Raw genomic sequence first — 23,478 nt, 5'->3', positions numbered from 1 at the left:
ACATTTGGGTTGTTACTCCCTTTTGGCTATTGTGAATAATGCCACTGTGAACATGAGTGTACAAATACCTGCTCAAGTCCCTGCCTTTAGTTCTTTTGGGTATATACCCAGAAGTGGAATTGTTAGGTCATATAGTAATTCTATATTTAATTTTTTGAGGAACCACCATACCATCTCCACAGGGGCGGCACTATTTTACATTCTCACCATCAGTGCACAAGGGTTCCAAGTTTTCTACAGCCTTGCCAGGACTTGTTATTTTCTGGTGTTTGTATTGTTTTATAATAGCCATCCCGATGGGTGTGAGGTGGTAGCTCATTGCGGTTTTGATTTACATTTCTCTAGTGATTAGGATGCTGACCTTCTTATGTACTTATTGACCATTTTATATGTCTTCTTTGGAGAAATGTCTATTTAAGTCCTTTGCCATTTTTCAATCTGTTTTTGTTGTTTAGTTATAGGAGTCATTTATGTATTCTGGATATCAATCCCTTATCAGATATGATTTAGAAATGTAGCTCCCATTCCACAGGTTGCCTTTTCACTTTGTTATAGGGCCCTTTGATACACAAAAGTTCTTAATTTTGATGAAGTCCAGTTTATTTTTTCTTTTACTGCATGTGTTTTTGGTGTTATATTTGGGAAATCATTACCAAATCCAATGTCTTGAAGCATTCCCCTGAGTTTTATTATCTTTTGTAAATGGTCTACTTATCCTTTTGTATGCAGATACTCACTTTACCAACCCCGTTTGTTAAAGAATGGTCTTGGCACCCTTGTTGAAAACACTTGACTATGTGGGGGTTTGCTTCTCTTATATTCTATTGGTCTACATAGCTGTCTTTATGCCAGTACCATACTGTTTTGATTACTGTAGCTTTGTATATAGTAACTTTTGAAATCAAGAAATGTGAGTCTTCCAACCTTTTTTTCTTCAGGATTGTTCTGGCTCTTTAGGATCTATTGCAATTCATACACAAAATGTCTTTGGGATTTTGAAAGGGATTGCAATGGGGATCACATGGACTCTGTAATTTCTTTAGGTAGTATGGAAATTTTAACCACTGTCTTCCAGTCCACGAGCACAGGATGCCTTTTTTGTTTAATTTCTTACAGCAATGTTCTGTAGTTTTCAGCATACAAGTCTTTCACCTCTTTAAGTTTATGACTAAGTATTTAATTCTTTTTGATGCTATTTGTAAATAGAATTTTCTTAATTTCATTTTTGGATTCTTTATGGTCAGTGTGTGGAACCACAGCTGATTTTTATATGTTGATTTTTGTATCCTGCAGCTTTGCTGAATTGATTTCTTAGAACTTTCTTTTGGAATCTTTAGGGTTTGAATTATCTTCTTCACTTATTGCTGGATTTGACATGCTAATATTTCCAGCATTGTTGTATCTGTGTTAAGAGATATTGGAGTTTTCTTGCTTTATTATAGGAAAGTTTCTTTTAATTATAATTCCAAATCTAGCTTTTAATACATAATTTCATCAAATTAGATTTCTGAGTATTCTCTCTTCTTGGAGGTTTGCATTTTCTGTTACCTTAAAGTATACTTGTTGGCATCATTTAATATATTTTTTGTTGAATTGTATCTCATTTGTTTTAATCTTGATTCTTTTTGTTTATAGTTGCATAGTATTTTTCTTTCAATCTACTTTTAAAATAAACGTAGTGTACATCTTGATGTAACTTTATCTAAATCAAATCATAAAGTAGGTCTTTCTGGAGTTCTTAAGCTTCTGAAGCATTGTTTGATTTATCCATGTTGTTGTACAAAGCAGTAATTTGTTAACTTTTATGTGTCAATATACTATAAATTATCCATTCTGTCATTGTTACCTGACATGAATCTTTATTCATGTTTTTTGGTGAACACACATGCATTGTTATTGGGTATATTCCATAGAGTAGATATGCACAGGTTATTATCCAGAGTGGTTGAAACAGCTTTACCCCCTCCAGCAGTGTATAAGAATTATAGTTCCTCCATAGCCTTACTTCTATTTGGTATTGCCTGTGTCTTCCACATGCAGTTCTAAAAAATGACAGGTCTGTACACTTGGTCCAGTTACCCCAGTGCCAACATTTTGCAAAATGATATATCACAAGTAGGATATGAACACTGATGCAATCTACCAAGCTTATTTAGATTTCCCCAGCTCCATGTAATGTGTATTAAGTTCTGTAAGTTTGTCCCTTTTGGAAGTTTGAGCATCAGCCACCAGTCAAGACAGAACAGCTCCAAACCTACACACCTTCTTCTGCCTTTTTCTAACTATATCCATCACCTGCCTGCTCTCTCCTCATTCTGTTCTCCATTTCTTTCAAAAAAATTTTTTAAACATTTATTTTTGAGAGACAGAACACGAGTTGGGGAGGGGCAGAGAGAGAGAGAGAGGGAAACACAGAATCTGAAGCAGGCTCCAGGCTCTGAGCTATCAGCACAGAGCCCGACATGGGGCTTGAACCCACAAACCATGAGATCATGACCTGAGCTGAAGTTGGAGAATAGAGGGGTGCCTGGTTGGCTCAGTCAGTTAAGTGTCCATTTCTAAACTTTGTCATTTCAAAAGTACCTTATGAATGGAATCATATAGTAAATAACATTTGGGGATTAGGTTTTTTCAATTAGCATTATCCAGGGAGAGTTGCCATTCATTTATTTTTAGTCTTCCTGTGTTACTTTTAGAGGTGTTCCCTGTGGAAAACATACAAAAACATACATATAGTTGAAGTTGAATTAAAATCTCAGTCTTCATCTTTAGTGGAATTGAACTGATGGCTTTATATTGTGATTGATAAATTTGGGCTAATTCCTGCCAACATATTTCCACTTGATTCTGCTTTCTTCTAGCTCGTTTCCCCCTTCTTTCCTGAATTTTTCTGAATTAATCACATCCTTTTTGGTGTTTTTCCCTTGATGTTTCAGAAGGCCTCTATACCTTATCTGTTAAACTAACTGCCTCAGAAGCATTCTTACAGAGTATTTTTAAAAAGCAGCATTCAGGGGCGCCTGGGTGGCTCAGTCGGTTAAATGTCCGACTTCAGCTCAGGTCACGATCTTGCGGTCCATGAGTTCGAGCCCCGCGTCAGGCTCTGGGCTGATGGCTCGGAGCCTGCTTCCGATTCTGTGTCTCCCTCACTCTCTGCCCCTCCCCTGTTCATGCTCTGTCTCTCTCTGTCTCAAAAATAAATAAATGTTAAAAAATTTTTTTTTTAAAAGCAGCATGTGATTGGTGAAAAACAAGCAATAGAGAAATATATATTTTGAAAATGTGGAGGCTTTGATATATCCATCCAGATATTTTTCTATTTATAATTTCATCCTGTGACAAAGCAATATGATACAATCTTTTAAAAAATTGCTTTCATTTACTTAATATATCTGAGAGTATTTCATGTTAGTATATTCAGAACTACCGGATGTATTTCATGGCATGACTGTGCCATAAAGTTTTCCAAGTAATTCTGTAGAAAAAATCCTTAGTCATGTAGTATATACAGGTACACTTATTTAAATGTAACTATTGGATAAAAATCTTAATATTGATAGGTACTGCCATACTTTAATTATGCTCATCTTTCATTCTTTTTAAAAATTGCCTTGCCCAATTTTTGCCCATTCAGACCTCCTGATGAATTTTAGAATCATCGTATTAAACAAAAGAAAATCTAATTGACATTATTATTAGAATTACAGAAACCTAAAATCAAACTTAATTTGGGGGTGGAGTGGGTAGTAGAAATGAAAACATTACACTAGTCAGATATTCCTGACAATGCTTTTGAACAGTAATTATACACAATTAGCTGTGTATTAAATACTTCAGAAGATATTGTTTCTTAGGTTCATTCCTTAGAAATATTCAGAGCTTGTATCTGTTTTCACTTTCTGATGTTTGTGGGATCCTAATTCTGTTCTTTGTTGTCTGAGTATTCAGTCAAGTATTACCTGTGGAATTTCAGGGCAGGAAGAGGGCATTTAGCTCCAGAGAGGTGTTGGAGAGCAACAGGGGACAGAGCAAGCTTTTTTCTTGGACAAAGACAATATAAATTCAAAGCCCAGGCCAGTTAGCTAATATTTTTCACTTGAACTTGGAAGTCAGCTATACATGTAAAAAGATGGTTCCTTTTTGTCACATTTCTAAGTATAATGTAGCAAGAAATATAAGGGCTCACTTAATCTGCTTTGTTACCAGAAATAGAAGTCTAAGAAACAAATCTTAAAAAGGTATTGTTACTTTGGTATTTTACCAGAACCTCTTCATCTGAGTATATTAAATTATGAAATAAAGTTTTGTGAGTAGAACTTATTAAATATTGCTTACCTCTTAGAACTAGCTGGTACAGTTCTTGATTTGTCAACTTGACATCCTAATTTATAGCAAAAGTCAAATGGTACCATTTGGACAAAAAATATTTTATTGAAGGTTTTAAAATTTAAGTCAGTTTTAAAAAGTAGTAAAAATAAGCAAACTTAGTTAATACTGAATATGTACATATATTCTTTTAAATATTGTCATTTGGCCCCCTGGCAACATATTTGATTTCAAATAAGCTAACTCTAATTGTAGTAAACTTCATGCATGAATTTTTCAAAGAAACCAGGAGTGTCATTAATACAAATTATAAGCTGCAAATGTTTTTAGTTATAATAATGCTTCAGTGACTTTTCATTAATGAATGAAAGGCTCTATGTATATGTGTGGGTGGGGATGTGGCCTTTGCTTTGTAGCTCTAATAATCCCTCTGCTCTGGGATGAACTTCAGAACAGTCTGAAACCTTATTAGCAATGCTATAGATCCAACCCAAATTCCTGATTTTTCTATTTATCAAGTATTTGTTACCAGTAGAAAACTCTTGGTATTATAAAATAGTGATTCATTAGAATAACCATGAAAAGCTGATATTGAACTTTAGGGTAAACTATGGCCAGTGTAACTGACTTAGTTACAGTAGGAAGCCTGTACCTCCATAGACTGAATGATTTGACATGTTACACACTACTACCACCCAAGCAGGCAAGGAAAAATTATTCACCTAAGAAAATTCAATTAAAGGTGACAAAACACCGTGTGATAACATTTTCTAACAGTGCAGATAAAATATATATTAAAAGTGGAGAGTAGAGAATATGAAAAATTGAATATGCTCACTAATTATTAACTGATGGAAAACGTATTTGAAGTTTTGAGTACTACTTACTATAAAGAACCAGGGGATGCTAATAGTATTCTTGGTCTCTTTTTAAAAGATATTAGTGTAGGGGTACCTGGATGGTTCAGTCGGTTGAGTGTCCGACTTTGTCTCAGGTCATGATCTCACGGTCCATGGGTTTGAGCCCCACAGGGGGCTCTGTGCTGACAGCTCAGAGCCTGCTTTGGATTCTGTGTCTCCTACTTTCTCTGTCCCTCCCTGGCCTGTGCATGAGTTCTCTCTCTCTCTCAAAAATAAATAAACATTAAAAAAAAAAAAAATTACGTGTAAAGGTAACCAAAAAATCAAAAATACAAACCTCCCTAAGCATTAAAATTGGTGAAACTAGCTCCTATAGTGAAAGTTTATTTATGTGATATATAAAAAGAATGATAAGTCTTACCAATTTATTGCTCAGTAATTCTACCAGTGGATTTAACTCCTCCCTAAAGAGAAAAAAGATTTGACATAAGCTAACAAAGCATAATCCAACCTAAAAGCAAGGATTCAGAGAGGGTAGAAATAAAAGGATAGGCAAAAATGACACAGTTGCAAGTAAAAGTAAAGAAGGGTTACATACTTGTCTGCAAACATAGACCTCAGACCAAAAAACAAATTTTAAGACACACAAAGATACCATGTGATATTGAAGATCAAAGGTCTCAGTGAAGATAACCATTATGCAGTCTCAAACAGCAACAACTTTCTTAAAGTAGAAACTACAGTGTGAGGAAAAAGCACAGTAATAGGCTTGATCGTATCTCTCAGTTGAAAATAGATCTGTGTATCAAACCCTGAATGTTCAAAATAGAAAGTACGCTTTTTAAAACAGATATGGGACATTCATAAATATTAAGCACATTTAAGCACCGAACACTATCACTACCAGAAGTAACACAAACAGCATTATCTCTCCACAATGGAACATAACTAAGAAATTAATAACAAAAGTGGGCCTCTTTCATCTGGAAGGTCAAAAACATTCTATTATCAGATTTATGTAGCCTCGTGACACATGAAATAGCTGTTAATGAACTCATAATGTTCCACATAGTAATAATATTAACATGCACATCATTTATCAGTAATAGGCCAGCGTGATGGTACTACATAAGATTGAGGTTCATTATACTCAATTTTTTTTGGTTTTTTTTTTTTTTTTTTTTTTTTTTTTTAATTTTTTTTTTAACGTTTTATTTTTGAGACAGAGAGAGACAGAGCATGAACGGGGGAGGAGCAGAGAGAGAGGGAAACACAGAATCTGAAACAGGCTCCAGGCTCTGAGCTGTCAGCACAGAGCCCGACGCGGGGCTCGAACTCACAGACCGTGAGATCATGACCTGAGCTGAAGTCGGAAGCTTAACCGACCAAGCCACCCAGGCGCCCCTTTGGTTTTGTTTTTAAGTCGGCTTCATGCCCAGCATGGAGCCTAACACAGGGCTTGAACTCACAACCCTGAGATAAAGACCTGAGTGGAGACCAAGAGTCAGATGCTTAAACAGCTGAGCCACCCAGGTACCCCCATTATACTCAGATTTTTATAAATAAAAATGGAATACGTTTTCCTGTCAAACTATTCCTACAATTCAACAGTAAGACAAATAATCCAGTTAAAAAATAGGCAAAGGATTTGAATAGACCTTTCTTCATAAGAGATCTACAAGCGGTCAATAAGTATTAGATGTCCAATATCATCATGGAAATGAAAATCAAAACCACATTGGGGCGCCTGGGTGGCGCAGTCGGTTGGGCGTCCGACTTCAGCCAGGTCACGATCTCACGGTCCGTGAGTTCGAGCCCCGCGTCGGGCTCTGGGCTGATGGCTCAGAGCCTGTTTCCGATTCTGTGTCTCCCTCTCTCTCTGTCCCTCCCCCGTTCATGCTCTGTCTCTCTCTGTCCCAAAAATAAAATAAACGTTGAAAAAAAAATTAAAAAAAAAAAAAAAAGAAAATCAAAACCACATTTAGATACCACTTGACACCTACGGCAAAAACTAGAACCTAACGTGTTGGAAGCATGTGCAGAAATATTGCTGATGGAAATGTAAAATGGTACAGCTGTTGTTGAAAACCGGCACTTCCTCAAAAAGCTAAACACAGTCACCATGTCTAGCAATTGTAGATCTATATCTGAGAGAATTGAAAACATTCATACACAAAGTTTACGTGAATACTCACAGCCTTATTGATATGCCAAAACATGGAAATAACCCAAATGTCCCATCACTGAATAAATGAATAAAATGTGATATGTCCATACAATGGAATACTGATCAGCTAGAAGGACAAATACTTCTACGTGCTACATGGATGAACCTTGGACACATGCTAAGTGAAAGAAGCCAGAAACCAAAGACTACATATTGTATGATCCTATTTATAGGAAATGTCCAAAATAGGCAAATCTACAGAGACAGAAAGTAGATGAGTGGTTGCCAAGAGAGGGGAGAGTGAATGCTAAGGGGTACAGGATTTTTCTGAGTGATGAAAATGTTTCGAAGTTAGTATAATTCAAAGTTAAGCAATCATCACCACCAAGAACCATTAAATTGTATACTAAGGGTGGATTTTGTGGTGTGTAAATTATATCTCAAAAAGGCAGTAACAGTATCTACAGAAAGCATGTACCATCTCTAGGACTCTGGGGAACATAAGCAAGTTGAGGTTATCAGAACCTCACATAGGTCTCTCAGAACCAGAGTTCAGGCCTTTAAAGAAGGGGTACTACCCAACTGGTGCCTCTAAAGGGGTAGGATAGGACAAATTTGGGCATATACCTACAAAGAAACAAGCAAAAAAATCTGGAGAGTATAACCAACTACCCCTGCCAGATGAAGGGCCATGGCCAGGCACAACACTGATAGGAGATTTCACTCTGTTTTTGTCTTCCTCTAGAAGATTCCTATTGTAAGATCTAACAAGGAGTCAACTGACAAAAGCAGAAATGTGGTTTGCATTATCCTGGCTCCAGCATGCTGAATCCCCAGTATTGTGCATGAATTTGGAGCTTAGCAACAATAGCTTAATAAGTCTAATCAGCATTTAGCAAGTTAAATCAAAGAGGAATCAATAGCCTTTCACTTGTGTGTAAATATATGTAAACAAAAAGCAGTTAAAAGGCATAACATTGCCACAACATGGGACTGAGAGGATATTATGCTAAGTGAAGTCAGACAAAGAAAGACAAATATATGATTTCAGTTGTATGTGGAATCTAAAAAGAAATAATAAAAAGCAGAAACAGATCCATAAATACAGGGAATAAACTCATGATTGCCAGAATGGAGGGGGGTAGGGGAATGGGCAAAATTGGTGAAGGGGAACAGGGATACAGGCTTCCACTTCTGGAATAAGTCAGGGGGATATAAGGTACGGTATAGGGAATATAGCCAAAGAGTATTGTAATACCATTGTATGGTGACCAATGGTAGCTACACTTGTGAGCATAGCACAATATACAGACTTATCAAATCAGTATGTTGTACAGCTGAGACTAATGTAACATTGTCAATTTCAATAAAAAAAAATAACAGAGGACAATGTACCAGATCAACATGAAGAAGACTATAACACATCCCTACAAAGTAAACTTGGAACAAATGGAAAGCATACCCCACTAATTTGAAGATACAATGTCAGCAAGATGCCACTATTAGATTTTTTTCCTAGTGATACAGATGATGATAGATTCCATTGGAAGGACCACACAACAAATAACCTAGAAAATAAAACAGTATCACTTAGTCCTATCAAATATTAAAACATGTTTTAAGCCTCTATATAACACAGTACGAGATTGGCACATGAATAAACAGAATGGAAATAATTTTTTTTTAATCGAGGAATTGATACAAGTGCATTTGGAAATCATTTAGTGAATGATAAAAATGGCGTATGTTAAGTCAGTGGTAATAAATACTTTTAACAAGTGGTATTCTTACAACATAATAACCATATGGAAAAGGGTAAAACTGGCTTCATCTCTTATACTGTACATGTAAATTTCAAATGGATTAGAGATAAACAAGTCCCAGAAGAAAATGCAGATAAATTCCTTGATAATCTGGAAATAGAGACATTTCCTAACCTGGACTCAAAATCCAAGAGAAATATCTGAAAAACTGATGAAGTGCCAATATTCCAAAGGTACAAAAAACATTCATGGAATACCAATCCTTCTCAAACTTCCAAAAACTAGAAAAGGAGGGAGCATTTCCAAACTCATTTTATAAGGGCAGCATTACCCCGATAGCAAAACCAGACAAGGACATTACAAGAAAATTACAGACCAATATCCCTGATGAACATAGATGTAAAATTCCTCAATTTTAGCAAATCAAATTCAATACATTAAAAGGGTTACACACCATGATCAAGTGGGATTTATTCCAAGGATGCAAGAATGGTTCAACCTCTGTAAATCACCATCATATATCACATTGACAACAATGAAGAATAAAAATCCTATCTCGATGCAGAAAAAGCCTTTGACAAAATCCAACATTCATTTATGATAAAAGCACTCAACAAAATGGGTATAGAGGGAATGTACTCCAACATAATAAAGGCCATATAGGACAAGCCCACAGCTAGTATCAGTGTCAGCAGTGAAAAGTTGAAATCTTTTCCACTAAGATTGGGAATAAGAGAGCCTAGTCTCATTACTTTTATTCAACATAGTACTGGAAGTCATAGCTAGAGCAGTTAGGTGAAGCAAAGCACAAAGAAAAGACATACAAATTGGAAAGGAAGAAGTAAAATGATCTCTGCAGATGACATGTTATACATGGAACAGTGTAAAGACTCCACAAAACCACTGTTAGAACTAATCAACAAATTAAAGTATTAGGATACAAAATTAATACATAGAAATTTGTTGCATTTCTGTACACTAGTAACAAGCTGTCAGAGAAATTAATACTCCCATTTACAACAGAATAAAAAAGATACCTAGGAATAAATTTAACCAAGGAGGTAAAAAATCTATAGACTGAAAATTATAATATATTGAGAAAAGAAAGTGAAGAATACATGAAGAAATGGAAAGGCATGGATTGAAAGAATATTGTTAAAATGTCTATACTACCCAAATCAATCTATAGATTCAGTGTAATCTCTATCAAAATTCCAATGGCATTTTTCACAAAAATAGAGCAAACAATCCTAAAATTTGTGTGGAAGCACAGAAGACCTTGAATAGCCAAAGAAATCTTAATGAAAAAGCTGGAGGCATCACATTTCCTGATTTCAGACTATATTACAAAGCTATATATAGCATCAAAACAGTATGGTGTTGGCATAAAAACAGACATATAACAGAATAGAGAGCCCAGAAATAAACCCACACATATATGATCATTAATCTACAACTAAGGAGCCAGGAATATACAATGGGGAAAGGATGGTTTCTTCATTAATTGGTGCTAGGAAAACATTAGCCGTGTGCAAAAAGAATGAAATGGGACCTTACACCATATACAAAATCAACTCCAAATGGATTAAAGACAGTGTAAGACATGAAGCCAAAAAACTCCCAGAAGAAACATAGGTGGTAAGCTCCTTGATATCTGGCTTGGCAATGATTTTTTTTTTTTTTTTTTTTTTGATTTCACACTGAAAGCAAAGGGAACAAAAGCAAAAATAAGTGGGACTACATCAAACTGAAAAGCTTCTGCACAGCAAAAGAAACCATCAGCAAAGTGAAAAGGCAGCCTACAAAATGGGGGAAAATACTTACAAATCACATATCTGATAAAGATTAATATCCAAAATATATAAAGAACTCCTATAACTCAATAGCAAAAAATGAATAAAAGATGAGCAGAGGATCTAAATGTACATTTTTCCAAAGATGACCTACAGAGGGTCAGCAAGTACATGAAAAGGTGCTCGACGTTACTAATCATCAGGGAATTACAAAACCACAATGAGCAGTCACCTCACACCTGTTAGAAATGCTTATTTTAAAAAAAAAAAAAAAAGTCTGGGATTGTGATACTTCCCGAGTAATATTGAAGATGACCAAAGCGGGAGGCACCACAATCCCAGACTTCAGCCTCTACTACAAAGCTGTAATCATCAAGACAGCATGGTATTGGCACAAAAACAGACAGACCAATGGAATAGAATAGACTCCAGAATTGGACCCACAGAAGTGTGGCCAACTAATCTTTGACAAAGCAGGAAAGAATATCCAATGGAAAAAAGACAGTCTCTTTAACAAATGGTGCTGGGAGAACTGGACAGCAACATGCAGAAGAATGAAATTAGACCACTTTCTTATACCATTCACAAAAATAAACTCAAAATGGATGAAGGACCTGAATATGAGACAGGAAACCATCAAAACCCTAGAGGAGAAAGCAGGAAAAAACCTCTCTGACCTCAGCCGCAGCTATTTCTTACTTGACACATCTCCAAAGGCAAGGGAATTAAAAGCAAAAATGAACTATTGGGACCTCATGAAGATAAAAAGCTTCTGCATTACAAAGGAAACAATCAACAAAACTAAAAGGCAACCGGCGGAATGGGAGAAGATATTTGCAAATGACGTATCAGACCAAGGGTTTAGTACCCAAAATCTGTAAGAACTCACCAAACTCCACACCCGAAAGACAAATAATCCAGTGAAGAAATGGGCAGAAAACATGAACAGACACTTCTCTAAAGAAGACATCCGGATGGCCAACAGGAACATGAAAAGATGCTCAACGTCACTCCACATCAGGGAAATACAAATCAAAACCACACTGAGCTATCACCTCATGCCAGTCAGAGTGGCTAAAATGAACAAATCAGGAGACTATAGATGCTGGGGAGGATGTGGAGAAACGGGAACCCTCTTGCACTGTTGGTGGGAATGCAAACTGGTGCAGCCACTCTGGAAAAGTGTGGAGGTTCCTCAAAAAATTAAAAATAGATCTACCCTCTGACCCAGCAATAGCACTGCTAGGAATTTACCCAAGGGATACAGGAGACGATGCATAGGGGCACTTGTACCCCAATGTTTATAGCAGCACTTTGAACAACAGCCAAATTACGGAAAGAGCCTAAATGTCCATCAACTGATGAATGGATAAAGAAATTATGGTTTATATACACAATGGAATACTACTTGGCAATGAGAAAGAATGAAATATGGCCTTTTGTAGCAACATGGATGGAACTGGAGAGTATTATACTAAGTGAAATAAGTCATACAGAGAAAGACAGATACCATATGTTTTCACTCTTATGTGGATCCTGAGAAACTTAACAGAACACCATGGGGGTGGGGAAGGGAAAAAAAAAAAAAAAAGAGACCAAGGGATAGAGAATACAGTAACTATGGGTCCACATTCTCTCAAGGGAGGCAGAATAAAAAAAAATAAAATATATAAAAACAAAAAATGTAGTGTTGGTGAGGATGTGGAGAAAAGGGAACTCTTATGCACTGTTTTGTTGGAATGTAAGTTGGTGCAATCACTATGAAAAATATGGAGATTCCCCCCCCCCCCCCAAAATTAAAAATAGAACTACCTTATGATCCAGCAACCCCCTTCTGGGTATTTATTCAAAGGAAGCAAGTCACTAACTTGAAAAGATGTCTGTACCTCCACATTCATTGCCAATATTTAGAATAGCCAAGACATAATAACCCAAGTGTCCACCAGTGGATGAATGTATGAAGAAAATATATATGTACACAATGGAATGTAACTCAGCCATTAAAAAAAAAAAAAAGAATCCTGACATTTGTGCCATCATGGATAGACCTTGAGGGCATTGTGCTAAGTAAAATAAGTCAGAGAAAGAGACCCATTGATCTCACTTACATGTAGAATCTAAGACAAAACACTGAATTCATGGATAAGGAGAACAAACTGGCCCCCTACCCCCCATCTCTGACAACCACTGAAATGTGAAGGTAGTCAAAAGACACAAATTTCCAGTTATAACATGAGCAGTCCTAGGGATATTATGTACAGCATGGTGACTATAGTTAATACTGTATTGTATATTAGAAACTTGCTAAGATTTTTAAAAATTGAAGTCTACCTGACACAGTTTGTGAGGCATAGTGATTTCAACAACTGTATGCATTCATTATGCTCTGCTCACCACAAATGTATATAATATATATTAAACATAATGTATATATAATATATAATGTATTACATATATATTATATAATGTATTTACTATACAAAATGTATAGTATATTATATACATGTGTGGTAAGTAGAGCATAATGAATGCTATACCATATATAATATATACTATATTCCCTGTGCTGTACCTTTCATCCCCATGACTTATTCATTCCTGGAATGAATTCATTCATTCATTCATAACTGGAAGCCTGTACCTTCCTCTCCCCTTTAACCATAACAGAAATCTTTAAAGTCTCCCATCACAAGAAAAAGGAAAAAATTGTAATTGTACATCATGATGGATGTTTATGAGACCTATAGTGATCATTTCACAATATAGTGAAGAATTGTTGTGCATCTGAAACTAGTATGTCAATTATATCTTAATGTTTAAAAAGGAAAAAATCTTCCTAAGTAAAGGTCAACTCGATGGAAAAATGGGCCAAAACCAAAAATATTAACAGTTCACAGGACAAAGAAAAGCAAATGGCTCTTAAATGTAAAAAAAAAAAAAAAAAAAAAAAAAAAAATTCTAGCTCCCTCAAAATAAAGCTACCTGACATCCTATAGCAGTGTTCGTGAGAGACTGGTAAAAATCTGATTTGACAATGTATTCTTTTGATGAAGCTCTTGGGGGAAAAAGCATTCTTATTAATGTTGCTAGCGAAATTATATATACTCTTATCTAGTGAATATCTAGCAAAATTACGTATACCCTGTAATGCAGCAGTCCTACTTCTGGAATCTCTCCAAAAACAAGACTGTCCATCGCAGCACTATTTGTACAAGGCAAAGGTTGGAAACAACCGAGATGCCCATCAATGCCTCCATACAGTCCATCCATACAGTGGACTACTGTGGGGGGAGGGGAGGAATAAAAAAGCAAGTTACAGTTAAGTGAAAACGAAGCAGGTACAAAGTAGTGTACAGTATGCTAGCTCTCATGTAAGAATGTTTGTATTGTGTGTACGCATACAGTTGCTTATATTTTCAGAAAACAAAAGGATAAACAGAAGTGTACATAGTTCCCTGTATGGGAAGGCAGGGAACAGGTGTTGAACAGAGACTGATTAGACTCCTCCGAATGCACCTTCTTTTATAGTTTTTACTTGGAATTCACTTAAGTGTTTTACAGAGATAAATCATGAAAGACAAACCAATCTAAAAAGTGAGAGGATAAAGAGGGAAGCAAATGAACATAGTTGTATGTCAAAGTGGTGACATAATGAAATGGAAGAATTTTTTTTTACCCCAGTGATTTTCACAGTATTTCAGTTAGAAGCCCTACGGGATCTATTTTTGGTGACACAAAGAGCCAGAAAGAAATCCGCAATTTCTTTCAGTCTTATGTTAGCAATATATTGGCACTGTTAGTTTGAAACTGTTGTACGCATCATAAATTAAAGCAAATAAATGTGTAAATGTAATTAGGAAGGAAGATTTTGTGAAAGAGCTAAAAGTATATACATATATAAAAACAAAGCTTTACCTTTGCTATACATATAAAGAATTTTGCACAGATGTGGTATTAAGCACATGGATTAGCCAGTGGAATTTTTTTTTTTTTTTTTAATCACAAATCCCTTTACTGTCAAGTCCTTAGTGGGGTGAGTTTTATAATCTCTTGGTATCTGGTTCCCTGAGTTTTCCGTATGTCAAAGTTTTGCTGAGTTACTCCTAAGGCTCTTCTCTTTAGCCATATTAATTTTCACACGTCGCTAACAGCTCTAATGAAGCCATTTATCATCACCACCACTCACCTTTCCCTGGCTCTTTTCCTTTCTTCCTTTCTGCCATATCTGAATTTTGGACAGGGTCTCTCTTTTTTTCTTTAATACTTTTTGTGTTCAAAATTATCCGTAAAATATTGACACTATTTAAGGTAATTTATACAATCTCAACGCATCTTCTAAGGAATATTTAGGGTGTTGTGGCAGAAGTATTTTAGGAGTAGTGATACAAGACTCCCACTTAAATCACAGTGATGGCCTTGGCAGTGGAGCTGGTATACCCAGCTCATTTTAGTAAATCCCAGCCTCCCGAAATTGCAAATAATTTGTGTTGTTGTTGTTTTTTAGATGGCTATTCATATGAAAAGGAAGCAATGGAAAATTGGATCAGCAAAAAGAAACGTACAAGTCCCATGACAAATCTTGTTCTTCCTTCAGTGGTACTTACACCAAACAGGACTCTGAAAATGGCCATTAGCCGATGGCTGGAGACACATCAAAAATAAAATAGTTTATATTGTATATATTTTTCAGTGATCTCATTTGAATGATTTCAAGGTAAATACTAATCAGATATTAAAGCAAAACAGGAGAAAAGTGAATTTACTTACCCGTAAAAACTTATTCTTTGAATTATATGGACAAAATAACATATCTGACCTCCTTTCCTACTATAAAAGCCTTTTTTGTACGTGAAAGATAATCTGTGGAGAAATAAAGTTTTACTTTGACTTAAAATTGCAATACGCAAAATTGATTCTTGCTAGATGTAGGTCATATTCTCATTAAAACCAAACATCAGAATAATCTAGAATATAACATTAAAATCCTAGTTAATAGCCATTAATTTGATAACTCTTTGGAATCCTTCTAGAGAGAATTTGTAGCAAAATAACTAGATTTATGACTAAACTGGGAAAATCACCTGGACATGTTTAATGAGCAGTTTTATTGGATTCTAAATTTGCAAGGTGGCACTGATTTTTCCCTGCAGTCCAAACCTGTGTACAAGTTAGATGGAATCAATTATCATGAATATGTCAAGTTGACTTTGTTGAAATAAAGTACTAAATTGGCCTCCTTTTAAAGTTCAGAATCCTTGAAGTTCTCATATATCCTAAGCTAGGGTAACTATACATTTTTACACAATAGGTTGATATTTAATACGACATCCTGATAAGCATTCACAAGAAGAAAACTTCCAGTTCACAAAGCTGAGGTGGTATTGACTTCACATACCTTTTGTAAGTTGTTTCCCAGAATGAAAGCCATTAGTGGGAAGGCTGGTCAGAACTCAACTGGAACCAAGGCAGGAACCAAGATTCTGTGTTTGCCCCCAAAACCCTCATTTTAGCTGTTCTAAAATTCAAAAACTCAGAAATGAGAGGGGAAGAGTGATGTAATTATGTATATATTCTTTTCCTATATTTTATAAATTTACAGCTAATATGCTACATGTTTACAGACGTGGAAAGCTTAGCTACCACAAAAATCTCCCAATTATCTTTTAACTGCTTTGTAAAATTTCTGTCATCCTAATGTATTACTGAATTTTATTTCCTTTGTGTCATAGCTGGGATTTACAATCTGTGATTCTACAAGAGGATTTTCTTTTTCATACCACCCATGCTGCTTATGTTCAAGTGAAGACCAAAAAAAAGTTGGAACAGGCATTAGGTGCTTTTCTATTGTATTCTATAGAGAAAGTACGTTAACCTAATTTTAACAAAAGATTTTAATTCCTAGAGTCCACTAATGGGCCAAATATTTGTTTTGGTAGACTTATTTTCCAAAGGAGGCACACTGGTTTTTTACATAAAAATTACTAAAAATTATTGACGTCATTGATAGAAAACACAATAAAAGACTGGTTATCTCTTAAATGTGTTAAAGGTGATTTTCTTTTCTACATTTCACCATCATGGTTTCCTGTGGCTGAAAACTAAGATGCCAGTAACTTACTAAAGTGAAGTACTTCTAGTCATGTACACAAACCAAAGCCAGACAGCGCCTCCTCCCCGCTCCCACACCAAAATCCAAACCCATCCACAGGAAGGGACACCACAAGGCCCCTCGGCTACACTCCCAGGCCCAACTGTTCACTCAGGTGTTCGTGGGAGCAGCGCTCACTGGCTCTCAGGACTGACCAGAGCTTCCCAGGAAGACTTCACTTCTTTCTGGGGGAACTGGACCAAATATCTTTAAGACTATGTCAAAATCATAACGTAGTCTATAATAAATTCCCATAGTCACATCAGCTTCGTAGCAAAAGTCATTCAACATTTATGGGCCAATAATGCTTTTCCTCCCACCTGTTTTTGTTTTTGCTTTTGAGCTAGTTTAATATTTAGCTTTAAAGAAGGGCTGCAGATACCCAGCCTTGCTGTAACAGCCACACCCAGACAGTACCTGAAGCAGTACCGGATTGCATATCAGGGTTTTATCCCAGTACAACCCAGTTTGATGTTCATTTATCCTACCCTGATACAGAACTATGTGGGTATAAAGACTAACTGAATGATGATACAAACGTGAAGAACTTTCATCATCAACACAGAGTTTGGTGTCTGACCAAAGTGTTTGAGAGTGACTGACAGTACTAAAGGGATCCTGTTCCCTGTCAAAACAGACACCAAGATTTCTGGAACAGAGAATTACAGAATGCTCTTCCTAGTTCAGGCAAAAAGATTCATGTTAACCATTGAGTATTCTGGGATCTCTTGGAGCTGTCACCCTTGTTCTGAAATTATTATTGAATGACATTTAATATGCATGTGGTAGTATTACTATAAAAATAGACTTTTCACTCTTTTCTTGAGGGTAACCAGATCCCCCAGGATTAAACCAAGGCAAAGCATTGTCCTCAGGATAGTCTCTACTTATCCACTGTTTCATTTAATACAAAACAAATTCTATTAATACTCTTTATTCCATATGGAAAAGTACAGTAGTTGTGCAGAAACAAAACTACATAACAAGAGTAAGACTTTCACAAATATTAAAGAAAACAACAAACAATAAATAAGCCAAAGTACTTCTAGCAGAACTCAGGGAAAGCCTAGAAAAATGATAAAGCTGTACAAAGTACACCGTTCACACTCAGGCACAAATGTTGAAGAATGACACCAGATTTCCTGTTCGTACAAAACCATAATGATGCTCAGAGGAACGTTACAACGATTCATTTTTAAAACTTTCTGTAAATATAGAACTTACTTCTCCCCAATTCTAGAAAATAAATTTCACATCCCACCATATAAAACAACTATTCTCCTACCTCTCTCAAACTAGCATTTTAACATCCTCCAATAGCACACCATTTTCATATAAAAATACCTTTAAACCAAAGCTCATTGCTGTACCTTATCTTTACAAATGAATAATACATCAGTTAGGACTTAAGTAGCACCTCAAAGGTGTTCATATAAATGAGATAAAGTGCTGTTACTGGTATACTGTTAACATGCCATAGTAATATATCGTTCAGTGCAACAACCAGCATGAATGAAGCTTACAAAGAACATGCAAAATATATGAGGTTTTTTTATGATTAACTACTTGAAATAGTTATATTTACAAGTCAGAATACAACTTGGCTATTTAATATGTACAACATGTGACTATAAAGTAATGATTGTATAATGAAACAAAAGCAACAACTAACCATACCTTAACTATCCAAATTAAATACTGTCCTTAAAGGACCCTGGAGGGCTTGTTCCAGGAATGGTATCATTGTTAAAAGCAGTTTGGGAACCAGCTGAGAGCAAATTTACATATCGTAAAGAAAGCTGTATCCTTAGTTTAGTCCAAATCCAACCTGACCACCAATCCTGCTTCCAAATGGCTTTATACTATTTCCAAATATTATAAACACCTTGAAGTGGAAATATAATTCCAAAAAGGTGCTATAAAAATGTTTTTAGTGAGAACCCTAACATGGAAATAAAAGAGAACTACTATGAAGGTAACAATACTTGGATATTCTTGCATTTTGCTTAAAAAAAAAAAAAAAAGAAAAGAATCAGCTGTATAACATTTATAGTCACACATGTTCAGCCAGAAATTTGTATATATTTATATGTAAAAACTGGGATTTGACTCAATGGAACTGAAACTTGAAGATTCCATCTTTTCCAGAATACATCATCTGGATATTTGTCATAAGTTAAACCTATCACTTAGACATTTACATTCTCTAAGAAATATTATGATTTTACCACATAGCAAACGCTAGGAGAAAAGTGGTAAAAACCAAACAATTTCATAAGAGAAAACCATGAGTTAATGTCTTCTTGGTGGTCTTAAATTTTTTAACTTAATAGGCATAACTAATTATAAATTTTCATTCTGGTTAGCATTCTTATTTATGGTGACTCCTAGCTATTTATTAAAGAAATTTTATCCCATATTTTATATATATCAGTGGCATCTGACCCACCCCCAAGGAATAAAGAAAAAAAAATACATGGCTACAAGGTAATTTTTCTCACGAAAAACCTCTGAATCACCACCAGGAGCTGGCACACGGTTTCCCCAATCCCACATATGCGTCTCTCTTAAGGCTCACACATTTGACTCTATGAATGATCGCTTTGGTTTTGCTGAAGGGAGGTGACTCCTGTGAGCTTCATTACTGACATGAGGCTGCTGTTTGGAGATACTTTCCTGATACAGATGAGAAACAGTCTTAGTGATCCTGCTATCTTGACAGTGGACCGGAATTTGGCATTTCTTTTCTTCTAGCTCCTTCACCTGTGACCCATTATGGACACTTCCACCCAGGGTAGAAACAGCACAGGTTTTGGCTTGGCTACTATATCCTCCTGCTTGTTTGAAAGAGGGCTTCTCAGAGTTCAAGGATTGCAAGCCGGCTGCAGAGGACGTGTTCAGCAGTAGCCCCTCCGGCACCTGACAGTGCCAGGTACGGTTTGGAGGATTGTTCTGCTGCTGGAACCTTGCAGTCTTATCCATGATGCCCATGAACGGAGTACTGCGTGGTCTGTGCTCGGCTGTCCCACTTTGACTCTGGCTAACAACCTTGTCTTTAATGCGAGCATCCGGTCCTTGGACTTTGAAGCCATCTGAGAAACTGCTGCTTGAAGTCAAACTACTGGTTGAACTTGACATCTTTATGCTGCCAGACGGAGAACCAGAAGAGCCTGAGCTGGTGAGGGAAGCCGGGTGTCGCCCGTCACCGCAGCTCACTGGCCCGCCCTGGTTGAGAGGGGCTACATCCACGGCTACGGAGGCGTGAGACAGAAGCCTCTCTGCAGTCTTTACCTTGCTCGGTAAGGGGTAGGCAGCACCGCCCTCGCTGTGCTGCAGCTGGACACCGTGGCTGGGGCCCAGCCTCTCTCCAAAATGGCCAGACCCGGCGCCCACAGTCAAAGTGCCCGTGCCCTCCAAACGCTGGGTTCTGCCACCACCGGGAGCTGCAGGGATCCCACCTGGCATAGGGCTCGGGGGAGGATTCTGAGCAGCGACCTGCATTTTTGTGCTACCGTTTCTCACGCCGGCCTGTCCAGCACCCAGATGTTGGTTGGTCTTCACGATCTGTGCCTGCCGGGTGGGCTGCAGGACAAGCCCGGGCGGAGCTACAGCTTCCCTCGGGGCCTTACCGATGCCTGGCCTGTGCTGCGGGGACACCGGCCTGACTTTGGACTGTAACCCTTCTTGAAGGTTTCGGATATACGGAGAGGGGACACAGGAGGATGGCTGAGACCTGGGCGGTGGGGAAATAGACTCTTCCTGGGAGGAAGTTTCTTCTTCCCCAGCCTCCTCAAGATGGAAGTGGTCGTTTAACCCAGGGGTCGGAGCGTCCTCCTCGTTGTCGGAGTCATTGGGTGGGGCTGGTGCTGGGCACTGCTGTTTCTGCTGCTGGCTCCTCTGGAGCTGCTTGCATTCCTCCTCGACACGGGCCACCAGCCTCCTGATTTCCTGATTGGTGGGACAGAGCTTCACAGCTTCCCGGAGGTCAGCCAGAGCCGCGGCAAACTGCCTATACGTGAAAGCAGAGGATACGGTTAGGAGCCACGTGAGAGCATGCTCCCAATGTAACTGTTCATAAAACAGTTCTGCTGAAAAGAAAGAGAAGGGGAGGGGGGCGCCTGGCTGGCTCAGCTGGTGAAGTACTCAACTCTTGATCTTGGGGTTATGAGTTTGAGCCACACATTGGGTGTAGAGACTACTTAACAATAAAATCTTTAAAAAAAAAAAAAGGCAGCTGAGTGAGTTTGGCACACCTACTGTGGTGGACAGGAGCTATTCTACACGAGCTTAGAGCTACTCCACTAGGTGGGAGTGAACTCTGACCCACACCTGCACCATGCCAGGACCCATACATCTCTAACCACCACTGGCCCAGGAGCAGGAACAGACATAAACCAGTGGGTGTTAGAATCCTCTTAGTTTTCTTCACCATTGCTTCTCACCGTGTCCATCTCTAACCCAAAAGCCTTATAGGATTCTCTTCCCTTCCCCACCTCCCCTGCTCTAATGTCTCTAGCTGGCAGGTTCCCTGTGAGCACAGACTAATACAGATTCTGTGTTGCAGCAAGTGTGCAGGGAAGGAACAGTTACTGGGATGTTAGGAGAAAACAAAAGTCTAGCCATCACTGATAATATCCACTGCTGTGCCCCTTGGAAGCTACCAATTTAGTATCAAAAGGAAGGAGAGTCATTAGAGCAATGCTGGTGAATCAGAAACTCCCAAAGTCAACAGCAGCTTTGATACCAAACAGACACAAGAAGGCTTCCTTAGTCATAGATCAGACCCCAGACAGTACCTGCTATTTCTCTTCGCTCTTGCCCTGGCATAAAAGGCTTCATAGGACTTTGGTTTCAATTCGAGAGCCTTGGAAGCAAATTCTTCTGCCATGCCAAAGTCCTGGTGTCAACATTTAAATACAGGAGTCAAAAGAAGCACTGAGACATGAGTACAGACATCTTTTTAACAGATTTCCTCTCAAGGTTAGCAGAGAACTGGGACATAACTGAATAGGTAAAGGGCAACATAAGTTTTATTTATTTTGTTTTAAAGTTAAGGAGTTTAAAATGAGTAAAGTTAGGAGATAGTTAATGCTTATTCATATTTTAAGAGAAGAACCCAGTAGAGAAGTAAAAAACGGACGACTCGGAACAGCGGGTAGAAGCAGCGCACCAGAAGGCAGGGGAGCATGCAACGCGCAGGCGCACGGAGGGTCAGATTCCAAGAGGGACGGAGACGCCCACACACTGCAACGGCAAGGTGGGCCGCATTCGCGGGCACAGAAGCAGGCGGTCAGTGGATTCAGTGGTGAGAAGATGAAATGAACAACAATAGCAACAAAAAGCAGGAGAAAGAACTACTGAAGCACATCTATAGTTTCTGTTTACAAATTAACTCTGAGTTAACTACTGAGAACTACAAATTAACCGGTTACTGGCATACGGATTATAACACATCCGTGTTGAACTTTACAGCACCCTTTTGAGTCTGGGAAGGGTGGCCCGTGACAGAAGTGCATGCTGGCAAGGGGAGGAGCGGCAGCCGGCTCGCCTGTCACTGCTGAGGCCGAGGAAAGTGCCTTCCAAGTGCATTCCCTCAGCACTCTAAGGACGCAGTGACGGCCACCTAAGGAGAAGCAGCCCCCCCACACGCCAAGTTCACAGCAACGTGCAAACAAACCACACAGGAGGCTCCGTGACTCGGTCTGCATAAGGGCTGGCCTTCACTGCTAGAAAACACTCTACCGCTAAAGGAACAGACTAAGGTTAAGGGCCCACAGCTTACATTTGTTTTTCTTCGGCAGCGAGACAAATTGAGATAGAGGGAAACTCTTAGCTCATTGAATGGTCTCATGTCCTCTCCAAATCCTTCCCGAGGAAACTTCCTTAAGGCATACTGGTACCTCTGGGCTGCCTCTTTCATCTTCCCTTTCTAGGAATCAAAAAAGGCACAGAAATTGATCCTTTCCCGGATGCTTCAAGATGAACAGCCTCCCGCAACTTGAAGACCCTGGTGAGGTTTCCGCGTCCCTCTCATCCTGCAACCGAAACCATCCGAGCACATGGAAGGGTCCTGCAGAGGACACAGTGCCCTGACCAGCATGAGCCTGCACAGACTAGCTGTCCGCACGGACTTCTGCACGACGTGCTTCACGGGGAAGGCACAAACTGGTTTTCTAGGAAACAGTCTGTAAACTGCCTAATTGATAACCATCAATCTTAATACATCAGATTATCCTGTTATATATTTTTGAAAACCATTTCAGGAATGATCCTTCCTCGACAAATACTTTAATGCTAACTGTAACGATAGAAATCAGATAAAGAAATGATGCCCTTCCCAAGGCAAGTACAGTCTTGTGGAGACACCTGGAGCTTGCTGTAGAATAATCATTTGTGAGAGGAACTAAAGTATGGGCTTTAA

At 38.0% G+C, this 23,478-nt stretch overlaps 2 protein-coding genes across 14 annotated transcripts in view; one reads left to right on the top strand and one right to left on the bottom strand.

Moving 5' to 3' along the window:
* The window catches only part of WDSUB1 (WD repeat, sterile alpha motif and U-box domain containing 1), a 62,989-nt gene extending 47,247 nt beyond the window's left edge, over positions 1-15,742 (top strand). For 3 of the 6 annotated variants that reach the window (XM_042948921.1, XM_042948919.1, XM_042948920.1), the window contains exon 12: positions 15,414-15,742. In XM_042948921.1, coding sequence (XP_042804855.1) covers positions 15,414-15,571 — 158 coding nt within the window. In that variant the 3' untranslated portion in view covers positions 15,572-15,742. The remainder of the gene's footprint in view (positions 1-15,413) is intronic. The other 3 variants (XM_042948922.1, XM_042948923.1, XM_042948924.1) reach the window with 3 other exon arrangements.
* Positions 15,743-17,975: 2,233 nt separating this feature from the next.
* Positions 17,976-23,478, bottom strand: part of TANC1 (tetratricopeptide repeat, ankyrin repeat and coiled-coil containing 1) — a 240,464-nt gene continuing 234,961 nt past the window's right edge. For all 8 annotated transcript variants that reach the window (XM_042948898.1, XM_042948897.1, XM_042948901.1 and 5 more), the window contains 3 exons: positions 22,840-22,986; positions 21,854-21,954; positions 17,976-21,066 (listed from right to left, as the gene is read on the bottom strand). In XM_042948898.1, coding sequence (XP_042804832.1) covers positions 19,632-21,066; positions 21,854-21,954; positions 22,840-22,986 — 1,683 coding nt within the window. In that variant the 3' untranslated portion in view covers positions 17,976-19,631. The remainder of the gene's footprint in view (positions 21,067-21,853; positions 21,955-22,839; positions 22,987-23,478) is intronic.

Source organism: Panthera leo, chromosome C1, assembly GCF_018350215.1.
Source record: "Panthera leo isolate Ple1 chromosome C1, P.leo_Ple1_pat1.1, whole genome shotgun sequence".
Lineage (NCBI taxonomy): Eukaryota > Metazoa > Chordata > Mammalia > Carnivora > Felidae > Panthera > Panthera leo.
The sequence above is the reverse complement of the archived record's forward strand: the minus strand, read 5'-3'. Positions and strand labels throughout refer to the sequence as shown.